Below are 12104 nucleotides of genomic sequence, written 5' to 3'. Positions count from 1 at the left end.
TAAAAGGCAACAGAAATGAAGTCTAAATGGTACCCCCCGCAACATCCTACACGGAATATGTGTCTGCTGCCGATCTGTGTCTCCCTGATTACGCTCAGCAAAATACATTCGGAGCAAAATTACTACACTCAGCATTTCCCCATCAGCTGCAACAGTTCAGTAGCCATTTTTTGCAATGGGATGAAATAAAATTAAAAAGCTCTATTGATTTCATTTATATTAAAACTTCCTCCCACGTAAACTCCCATTTTGCCAGCCGAACAAATCAAAAGCAACCAATTACGGAACGTCAGCAGAAAAGCTTCAAGGAAGTAACCGCATTTACTCCAAAGGAAGATGATCCTGAATGTAAGAAGACACCCCCTAAAAAAATGTTACACATAGTTTTTTAAATTATTATTATTGTACCAAACAGTAACTTGTACGCAAATTTAAGCTGACAACATAGGTGGGGAAAAACCAAGTCTTGCATTTGAGTAAATATAGTAGAAATGTGGACGGTAATTCGATCCTGACAGAAGTCGGTTTCAGATAGCCGGCTCAAGGTTGACTCAGCCTTCCATCCTTTCGAGGTTGGTAACATGCGTTCCCAGCTTGCTGGGGATAAAGTGCAGACGACTGGGGAAGGCACTGGCAAACCACCCCGTAAACAAAGTCTGCCTAGTAAACATTGGGATGTGACGTCACCCCATGGGTCAGGAATGACCTGGTGCTTGCACAGGGGACTACCTTTACCTTAAATTCAAAAACAACAAAGCACACACACTTATTTTAATGGCAAAACGTACACTTTTAAAATCTCTTTCTTTTGGGAACACTTGATTAGCAGGAAGACAGTGGGGCCACGTGTGACGTGAAAGGCACTGAGGGGACAAAACTCACTTGGGATGTGTCGTGATTGAAGATGATGGAGTTGAGGTCTCCACAGTTGTAATGCTTGATAAGGTCCTCCGTCGTGTAAGGGATCTGAAGGCTGCCTGCGCGGAGATTCTCTTGCTGCAAGAGAGTCTGATTCAAAGCAAAGATCACCTAGGTGGGGGGAGGGGAGGAAAAGGCAGAGATCCTTGTAAGGCCTCGACTCATTCGCTAAGATCATTCTACTGATCTAATGTACAGTTTTTGTCCAAATAGGCTAGGCTCTTGGCCTGGCATGTGTATCACTCCCAATTTACACAACCAAGTCAGGGTTTAAACACCCGAATTCCAATGCACACTCACCCTCTCAGGTCTTTTATACAACGTTCACAAAAGGATCACATGTTTTACTTAAGTCCACTTTCTTTTAGCCTTATTTGGTTGTTTTATTATAAGCACACACACATCCTTATGTCCATATTTTGTAACTTCTTCCATGTACTGTGTGTTATTGCCCCCCTTAGCCAACTCAGCCCTAGCACAGTGTTTTTTCTCTAAATTTCCTAAATTTTAGATAAGCATGCCAGCCAGCACATATTTTACCAGCAAGCAAGAAACAAAGACAGAAAGTGCTGAGGTGGTGCTAATTGAACCTTTAACCCAAGATGGCTGTACTCTGGCCTCTTCACTACAAGTTCAAACCCTTTACTGGTTGGTGCTGAAAGAAAGACTAACTTTCCTGAGCAGTAAAATATTTTTTAAAATTTAAAATACTGGGCTCAGACTATATGTTAAGCACATGATGATGTGCAACTTCCCCACAACTTTAAAAAGCAGTCAGACTACATTTCTAAGTACAGACCCGGGACAAGGGTTTTTACTTGTGATGCAAACTTTCCCTCTCCTGACTCTCATTACAAGCTGACTTGGGTAGACCACCACAAAAGGACCTCGCCCTACACCCTTCTTTGTGTTCTACTGAAGTCAGACTTTGAACATGGGTTCTCTGTGTACCCAAGTCCCTGAAAATCTTAGAGGGACCTTGAGCTTTCCCCCTGCTTGGAAAAGCCCTTGGGGCATGTAGGGGAAGGGCAAATCTGAAATGGCCCAAGGGGAAAGGTGGAGAAGGAGAAGAAGAAGAAGAAGAAGAAGCAGAAGAGGAGGATATATGCCGACTTTCTCTGCCACCTAAGGGAGACCCAAACCAGCTTACAATCATCTTCCCTTCCCCTCCCCACAACAGACACCCTGTGAGGTAGGTGGGGCTGAGAGAGTGTGACTAGCTAGCCCAAGGTCACCCATCTGGCTTCATGTAGAGGAGTGGGGAAACGAATCTAGTTCACCAGATTAGCTTCTGCCACTCATGTGGAGGAGTGGGGAATCAAACCCAGTTCTCCAGATCAGACTCCACCGCTCCAAACCACCCCTTTATAACCGCAGCCGGGTTCCTTTTTGATTTTAAGTATGAGAAAAAAATACACAATAATGTTTGTGAGCATAACTGCGGGTAATGTATTATTTGGTCACCAAACCTGGAAAACAGCGGTGTTCTTGGCACTAGCGGCCCACTGCAGTCAATGTGCTTAGAAAGATGGAACTCTGCTTAGAGATGACTGCTGTTCAATTACCTCAACTCACTGGTTTCAACTGCTCTATTACCAAGTGTAAGCAGAGTTGGTTCCCCCTCGGGGAGGCCATAGTATTCAAAGTAAGCTGTAAAAACAACAACTAATTTGATAGTAAATTAGCTCTAGTGGCATCATACAGTTTCTCTATTGCTCTGCTGTGTGGAAATGGGTTTCCTCTTGCTGGCATTCCTCAACGGGTATCCCTTCTAAACAGCAACGGAAATCCCACAATAACGTTCGGCTACTGCAATGTCCGTAGGTAAAAACCCAGGGCTGCTTACCAAGGAGGCGAATAAGGTTGCAGTTAAGAAGCCGATATTCTTTTAGCGTTCTGTAAACAGTGGCGACTTTATGACAGATGTACCATTCGAGCTAATAGCAGTTATAAATGGAAGCCTTATTCTGCAGGGACAGAACCTAAAAGCTTCCCAATATAGATGCTGTAGCTAATGTTATCATATCGGGCAATTGTGATACCAGGTGCAGCTTCAAACAGGGCGCCCTTTGTGAAAAGTTTATCTTTGGTACACAGTTAAGTGACCTTACAGTCCCTGCTTTCATCACCTGGGAAATTCCTGAGTGTGTGAATTTTAAAAGCACCCCCCACCATGGAAATGTCTTTGTTCAGTGGCAACAGGTGGTGAAGGGCGGTGGTGGAAAGAGTAACAAATGCAAACTTTTTAGGGGACGTTGGTCCTCCAAATAAACGCGGTCCCCCTTTTCCTTTTCTGTATTAAAGACGGGAGGAGGAAAAGGAGTGGCATTTATATCGATATTTTTCTGAGCATTCAAAGCACTTCATACACATGACCTCAGTAAGTGTTACTTCAGCCTTGCATGGGAGATCAGTATGAGCTGCATAGTGCAGATGGTGGTTAAAGCTCACAGTATCTCACTTAAGGCCTTCTGGTATGAGTTGATAGCCAGGAATTTGAACCAAGGACCTCTTGGTTGAATCACTTAGCCTTACACTACACTTTTTTTATTTTATTTTATTTTATTTTTTGCTGTCAAGTCACAGTTGACTTATGGTGAGCCCTGGTGGGGTTTTCAAGGCAAAGAATGTTCGGAGGTGGTTTGCCATTGCCTGCCACCGTGTCACGACCCTGGCATTCCTTGGAGGTCTCCCATCCAAATCCTAGCCAGGGCCAACCCTGCTTCGCTTCTGAGATCTGATGAGATCGGGCTAACATGGGGCTATCCAGGTCAGGGATGCACTACCTCTAAATAATGCATTAGTAGATTTTTAGACATATAAGTACTACAAGCTGGGGACCCACTTATAACAACATTCTTGCACATTCTTGCCTCCCTGAGTACATTTTGCCCTCACAAGGCCCTTTAGGGGTCTCCCGCCATGTTTAAATTTACAAAGTCATATGTTTCCGCATCAGTGAGTATGTAAAATTGCTTGGCTACTCTGTGAGCAACCTGGATTTGCCGGTTTTGTGATGCACTGCCAACTATTCACTACTAGACACAGTATAATTGTAAAAACTCTACTTCTTAAGGGCCACAGCACGGTCCTAAAGAGATCACCGTACCTGGTATCCCCTCCCCCCTTTGGCATAGGCAGATGGCAGTGTGCCAGTCATTATACAGGAGCCTGGCACACACATTCCCTGTGTCAAGGTCTGTCTCATCACTGGCACGCCAACCAGCTCAGGGCCAGAATGCTCCTGTTGCCCTTGAGGGAGACTTAGGACTCTTTCACACATGCCAAATAATGCACTTTCAATCCACTTTCAGTGCACTTTAATGATCATTTGCAAGTGGATTTTGCCATTTCACACAGTAAAATCCAGCTTCAAAATGCATTGAAAGTGGATTGAAAGTGCAATTATTCAGCATGTGTGAAAGTGACCTATGTCCCAGATGAAAGGGAGGTGGCTTTGTGACAGGGTTGCCCCTTTTCGACAGAATCAAGGGGCATATTGGGGAAATGGAGCTGGCAGTTAGCAAACTTCAGTGGTGAAGTGATTTTGGATCTGAAAGAGTTTTACTTCATGTTTTGTGTGTTCTTAAGAAACCAACATCATAATTTTCTACACATCCTGGCTTTCCCCCTGAGGGGGATGACACACTTTCCCCCCATTCTCTGTGGCTAAAGACTCAGGAATAGTCATAGGAGTCACCCTCAGCCTTTGCCTGAGAGAGTAAAAACACTCTCCAGCTGACATCGCAAGAGTGGCTCCTACCCTTAATTGTGCGAAGTACAAAGTACCTCATATACAGCTGGGGCAAAATTGTGCTAGCGATACTGTGGGCAGGCTGAGCCAGTAACATTTACTCAAAATGACGTTGCACCGAGTTCCACATCATTGGGTTAAAGTTAGATATTAACATTATACACGTCACATATACAGTGAGGGGAAAAGGTATTTGATCCCCTGCTAAATTTGCCCGTTTGCCCTCTGACGAAGAAATGACCAGTCCATAATTTTAATGGTAGGTTTATTGTAGCTGTGAGAGACAGAATAACAACAGGAAAACCCCAGAAACCCAGAAGACAGAAGTCAGAGATTGATGTGCATTATAATGAGTGAAATAAGTATTTGATCCCCTATCAACCAGCCAGATTAGGGTTAGGGTTCTGCTTTCGACAGAAGAAATCAATCCATCAGATTCCAAACTAGCCACCATGACCAAGACCAAAGAGCTGTCCAAGGATGTCAGGGACAAGATTGTAGACCTGCACAAGGCTGGACTGGGCTACAAGACTATTGCCAAGCAGCTTGGTGAGAAGGTGACAACCCTAACTGTCAACCTCCCTCGGTCTGGGGCTCCATGCAAGATCTCATCTCGTGGAGTTGCGATGATCATGAGAACGGTGATGAAGCAGCCCAGAACTACACGGGGGGAACTTGTCAATGATCTCAGGGCAGCTGGGACCATAGTCACCATGAAAACAGTTGGTAACACACTACGCCGGGAAGGACTGAGATCTCGCAGAGCCCAGAAGGTCCCCTTGCTCAAGACAGCACATGTACAGGCCTGTCTGCAGTTTGCCAATGCACATCTGAATGACCCAGAGGAGAACTGGGTGAAAGTGTTGTGGTCAGATGAGACCAAAATCGAGCTCTTTGGCATCAACTCAACTCGCCGTGTTTGGAGGAGGAGGAATGCTGCCTACGACCCCAAGAACACCATTCCACCGTCAAACATGGAGGGGGACATATTATGCTTTGGGGGTGTTTTTCTCCTAAGGGGACAGGACACCTTCACCGCATCGAAGGGACGATGGACAAGACCATGTATCGTCAAATCTTGGGTGAGCACCTCCTTCCCTCAGCCAGAGCATTGAAAATGGGTCGAGGATGAGTATTCCAGCATGACAATGACCCAAAACACACTGCCAAGGCAACAAAGGAGTGGCTCAAGAAGAAGCACATTAAGGTCCTGGAGTGGTCTAGCCAGTCTCCAGACCTTAATCAAATCGAAAATCTGTGGAGGGAGCTAAAGGTTCGAGTAGCTACACATCAGCCTCGAAATCTTACTGACTTGGAGAGGATCTGCAAAGAGGAGGAGGACAAAATACCTCCTGAGATGTGTGCAAACCTGGTGGCCACCTACAAGAAACGTCTGACCTCTGTAATTGCCAACAAGGGTTTTGCCACCAAGTACTAAGTCATCTTTTGCAAAGGGATCAAATACTTATTTCACTCATTATAATGCACATCAATCTCTGACTTTTGTCTTCTGGGTTTCTGGGGTTTTTCCTGTTGTTATTCTGTCTCTCACAGCTACAATAAACCTACCATTAAAATTATGGACTGGTCATTTCTTCGTCAGAGGGCAAACGGGCAAATTCAGCAGGGGATCAAATACTTTTTCCCCTCACTGTATTACTACCAGTACTCTCTCTTGCCGTTTCCCAGTGTCTGGGTCACAGGAGAAAGGAGCAGCGATAATATTTCTTCGCTTATTTAAACTCTTTATAGATTGCCTTTCTCCCTGAGGGCTGACCACAAAAATGACAAGAGGAAGAGGAAGAAGAGTTGGTTTTTATATGCCGACTTTCTCTGCCACTTAAGGGAGAATCAAACTGGCTTACAATCACCTTCCCCCCCTCAACAGATACCCTGTGAGATAGGTGGGGCTGAGAGAGCGTGACTCGCCCAAGGTCACCTAGCTGGCTTCATGTGTAGGAGCAGGGAAACAAATCCAGTTCACCAGATTAGCCTCCACCGCTAGGGTTGCCAACTGCCAGGTAGTAGCTGGAGATCTCCTGATATTACAACTAATCTCCAGCCGATAGAGATCAGTTCCCCTGGAGAAAATGGCTGCTTTGGCAATTGAACTCTATGACATTGAAGTCCCTCCCTTCCCCAAACCCCACCCTCCTCAGGCTCTGCCCCAAAAACCTTCCGCCGGTGGCAAAGAGGGACCTGGCAACCCTATCCACCGCTCATGTGGAGGAATGGGGAATCACACCCGGTTCTCCAGATCAGAGTCCACTGCTCCAAACCACTACACCAACCACAGGGGAAAAACTACACCCAGCCACAAGCCCACGCAACACTCAAACACAGAAAATCCTCATCAATATGATCATATGCCCTAAAACATCACTGAAATATTCTTCTAAAAAGAACTGACCTGTGATACTTCCTAAAGGCTTGTAGAGATAGTGCCTTCCTAAGCAGTATGAACACCCGAGAGAGATGAAGAAGATCAAACAGTAAGGTTGCCGACCTCCAGGTATTAGCTGGAGATCTCCTGCTATTACAACTGATCTCCAGCCAATAGAGATCAGTTCAGCTGGAGAAAATAGTAGTTTGGCAATAGGACACTATGGCATTGAAGTCCCTCCCCTCTCTAAGCCCCGCCCTCCTCAGGCTCCGCCCCCAAAACCTCCTGCCGGTAGCGAAGAGGGACCTGGCAACCCTATCAAACAGGTCTAAGAGGTGTCACAGAAAGAAGGGAAGCAACTGATAGTGCTTCCAATAGGCAGATCCCAGGCCACAAAGTCGTTCAAAAAGCTAAAAATCAGTAATTGAAACTGAGCCCAGAAACCAACGAGCAACCAAGAAAAGTTGTTTTAAAGCTGCTGCAGTATGTTCATACTGGCTTGTCCTGGATAACACATGGGCTGCCACATTTTGCACAGATTAAAGTTTCAATGCTGTCTAGTAGTCCACCCTGGAGGTTACAATACTATGGACCAATGTGAATAGACAGGTTGAGTCCAGAAGGAAGAAGATGCATTGAATTTAAAAAAAATGTGGATGCAATGAATTTTCTAAAAAAGTACTCTTCACAACAATACTAATCTGTTTGCACAACAAAGAAGGCTCCAAAAGCATCTCTATTAATTTCAGATATATTTTTTTTAAAAAATCTCACATGTTCATCCTGGAGAAGTACTTTCTGTAGGGTAAAACTGTAGAGAGTAGACGTTTTCGCTGGTGGAAAATCTGCTCCCCCTCTTCTCAAAAGAAGGTCTGCACGTCGCATCCATTACAGAAGAACTATTATTTGTTATCATGGGAAGTGGAAGTTAGCTTGCGAAGAGGAATCCAGCTGAAAAGTTAGCATTGGATAACTAGAGCGCGCCCCATGGCTGTTGGCGTTGGGCAGAGTTATTTTTGCCCCTAACTAACAAACCGGGTTGAATACCAACGTCTGCTCCCCTGCACTGCTCATCGTTTTTTTGTTATTCCAAAAACCTTCCTCGGGATGGCTTGCGGGAAGCCGGGCCCAAGTTTGTCACCCTTTCAAAAATATTTCTCAGCCCCCTATAACCCACACCAGGACGCCCGAGCCAGGCTGAAATGCATTCACACCGACATCAAAGCACCTTCTCAAAGGATGCCGTTGGAGGACAAAAGTAACAACTTTATTGGAAACCCCCTCACCGCTCTTCGCTCTCCATTTCCAGCGCTATCCCGCCCCCCCCTCCGCTACACACATAACACACCAATTTTTGGTAACGTGGAAAAAATTGATTAAGCTCTGTAGTCAACATATTGCTTCGGGCTTCATTCTCCTGGCTGAGATTTCTTCAGCTGTCAGGACGGGGTGCTTTTTGGGGGGGAGGGGGGGACCCTTGTCCCCTTTGCCAGCATTGTTGGAGCAGCCTGCTAGGCCGAGGGGGTGGGGCTGGGGGTGTCCGGGGCCCCGGCAGATGCCTTTTTTGTCAAAGACAAAAGACCCCCAGCCATCCTCTCCACTTTTCATCACTTTCATCCAGGCTGGATCAAAGCGCTGCTCTGCATATGAAAGGGATCGGGCATTATGTGCCTCAAATTAGCCTATCGCCACCCCGCTAGCCTCCGAGGCCTCTCAACAAAAGCTCCCACATCTGTTCGATCCGTTTGCCTCATCTTCTGTGGGTGTGTGTTTTTGTGTTTGTTTCTTCTCAGCTCCCGGTTTGGAGAGCCATTCAGGCCCTTGAATTATCGCTCGGGGAGAACATCTTCCTTGCCTCGGGAGGACTGGCCGGGCAGACAATTTGGTTTTAATTGTTTTCCCCGTTCTCACTGGAGCCCCTCGGTCCGACGGGCACTTGCACAATTGATCTGTTACTCCAATCTCCCCACCCCGACTCTTCACCTGAAGCAGGAGACCCGGGCCCAGTGCCTTGCAAAGAGGAGGCTGCTGCCCTGAATCAAAGCGATCCTCGAATCAAAGGCAGCGTGGCGATGAAAGTCAATAATCCCCTTTTGTCATGGTAATAATCCGTGCCCAGCGCCCAAGAAGAAAAGCAGGACTCTTCGCTTAGATGCCGTGCACTTCCTTAAAATGTGCTCTGCCTGCCTCTCTGCAGCTTTTGAAGCTCTCCTCCACGTCTATAACCTGAACCGCAGCAAGGAACCCTGTGAAGAACTGCCATAAATATGAATCCCCAAAAGAACTGGGCCAGATTTTCAGGTATTTTATGCAGCCACCACGTCTGCCATGGGCCTAGGACAGTATTTTTATTTTACAGAATTTATACCCTGTCTTTCTGCCCTCACAAGGGCCACCACGGTGGCTAACAATCTAAAACATACATGATAAAACTGCGTTTTAAAACCATGAAAATCAACCCACCCCCCCAAACACACATATCATTAAAACAATTTTAAAAGATCTAAAATGCTTACAAATACATAACGATAGCAGTTACAACATTGGTCAGGAAGAAAGAACCACTGAGGGAATGCCAAACGAAATAAAAGTCTTTACGCGCTGGTGTAGGTTGGCCGCAGAAGGGGACACATGACTCTCCCTGGGGAAAAGGTCCCAGAGCTTTGGGGCCACGAATGAGAAGGCCTTCTCCCAGGTTGCTACCTGCCCATTCTCAGAGGGTGGGGGCACACAAAGCACTATATCAATATTTCCAGTGTCATTTCCTCATTTGATGCACAACTGGTTTTTTTTTTTTTTTGGTTCTTGTAGGTTATCTGGGCTGTGTAACCGTGGTCTTGGTATTTTCCAAGACCACGGTTACACAGCCCGGATAGCCTACAAGAACCAATGAACTCTGACCGTGAAAGCCTTTGACAATGTTTTTTTTGTGTGTGTGTGTGTATGTGTTTTATAGAGGAGTAACCACATTGGTCTGATTTGGTAAGAATAATAAGGAGTTTTGTGGAATCTTAAAGACGAAGAGATGTATTGTGGCATATTCTTTATGAGCTATGGCCCACTTCACCAGATGCATGAAGGGACGGGGAAGCGAGAATGTCTAATGTCTTTAGCTCACAAAAACCTATGCTGCAATAAATAACGTCAGTCTTTAAAGGAGCCAGGACGTTATTTTTTTTTAATTCATTCTCATTTTCCACTTAAGGCCTTTTATTAAAGTTACCAAGGGGTTTAATTTCTTTCTCAACATTCCATTTCTTTCTGAAAAAGCAGCCCCTTACTTTATATGAGAAATACAACTACTGCAGATACAATGGATCTTCCTGCAGCAAAAATACACACACGAAAATGAGATACACACATTCTCAAAAGTTGATGTACATGTATCTGGGGAGCCTCAATTGGATCAGGGCTCCCAGTGACATGCATGCAGTCATTTTAGGATGCATTTCCATTACCCACCCTTCACAAGTTTCCTGCGGAAAACACCCATGTTAACACTAGCTCTATTCACAAGTTACAGTAAATCAGGGGTGGGGAACGTCAAGCCCGGGGGCTGTATAAGGCCCGCGGAATCATTTGGTCTGGCCCTTCATGGGTCCTGGCAGATCGCTAGCTCAGAAGGATCTAAGACTGGTTATCCGCCCCCTCCCGCGGACAGGAATAGCCTCTATTCAAGGCGGATGTGAGTTTGCTTTGCTGAGAAAAGGAACCCTTTTCTCCCCTTGAAGAAGAGTCGTTAGCTATGGAGCTGCTAGGACCGCCCGACAAACTGTGTCTTGTGTTTGCTGCCCTGCCTGAATCTCTCGGGCCCAGCTGGGGACGGCAGAGCTCAAAAGCCAGTCGCTCTACGAGGCAGACACTCGGAGCCGTCTCCGGTTGTGCCTCTTGGCTAAATGTTTGACCAAATATAGCAGGCTAGTTTTTAAGTTGATCATTTTGTATGGCCCGTGAATTATGTAATAAATATCCAAATGGCCCTTGGCAGAAAAAAGGTTCCCCACCCCTGCAGTAAATGCATGTACAATCTGTGTACACGTACTCTTGATTTTTCTTTATATGCGCATTGAGTAATTCTCATTTTACATTCAATGCATGCATGACTGTTTCTCACAAACAGACATATAGACATACATGCAGGATGTGTGTACACTACAACATGTGAACAGTGTGTAGTGTGTTCACTACAACATGTGAACAGGACTACTGACGAGCCCTCACCAAATGTGAGTCTTACACTAAGCATGGAGCTTTTCCCACTTGGAGAATTCAGTCGAGATCATTGCAGTATAAACCAGGGGTGTTGAACTCAATTGTTGGTTGGGCCAGGCCATGCCTCGCCAGCCCAGATCGAGAGTGCGGGAGGGGGGATTGCTGCCTCAGCTGACTCGTGAGCCAGATAAGAACTCTTAAGGGGCCAAATCCATCCTGCGGGCCTTATGTTTGACATCCCTGGTATAAATTAAATTTTACAATCTAGTCCCTACACCAGCAGTCTGCAACTATTTACAGCTAACCAAGTCAAAATTTGGAACAAGAGATCAACAAAATAGCCAATGGAATGAAAGCCATCTGCATAACCGGAACTATACAACTTTACATTACTGATAGGGCTTTTTTGTGTGTGATGGTACTCACTGGTACTAAGTCCTGGCACCTTTTATTGGCTTCTCCAAAGTCGTGAACAGAGAACTGGTGGAAATCAGTGTAACCGTAAATATGAGTTCTAGCATTTTTTTACACAAAAAAAGCCGTGTGGATAGTTGATTAATAATCCATAAAATTCTTGTTGATTAATAATCCAGACAATTTGTGCAGTCCAAACACTGGTCACTACGAGTCATTCATTAGGTAGTGGCACTTATAAATTCTCACAATAAGTATACATACACATACAGTTGTGTATAGGTATCATGTATGTGTACCATGTATGTGTACACGTATCATGAATTGTTTTAGTGCCCTGGCATAAATCTCCACATGGTTCACATTTGGATTACTGGCAGCTGTTCACCTTTATCATCTCCCTGTCTGTAAAGCACCCAGAAG

At 45.4% G+C, this 12104-nt stretch overlaps 1 protein-coding gene across 1 annotated transcript in view; it reads right to left on the bottom strand.

The window, feature by feature from the left end:
• Window positions 1–12104, bottom strand: part of TRABD2A (TraB domain containing 2A) — a gene marked incomplete at its 5' end in the record, with an annotated part of 91305 nt that overhangs the window by 33572 nt on the left and 45629 nt on the right. Inside the window, one exon of the mRNA XM_056848313.1 lies at window positions 883–1029. Coding sequence (XP_056704291.1) covers window positions 883–1029 — 147 coding nt within the window. The remainder of the gene's footprint in view (window positions 1–882; window positions 1030–12104) is intronic.

Source organism: Euleptes europaea, chromosome 4, assembly GCF_029931775.1.
Source record: "Euleptes europaea isolate rEulEur1 chromosome 4, rEulEur1.hap1, whole genome shotgun sequence".
Classification (NCBI taxonomy): Eukaryota; Metazoa; Chordata; class Lepidosauria; order Squamata; family Sphaerodactylidae; genus Euleptes; species Euleptes europaea.
Note: the sequence above shows the minus strand (reverse complement) of the source record. Positions and strands in the feature narration are given on the sequence as shown.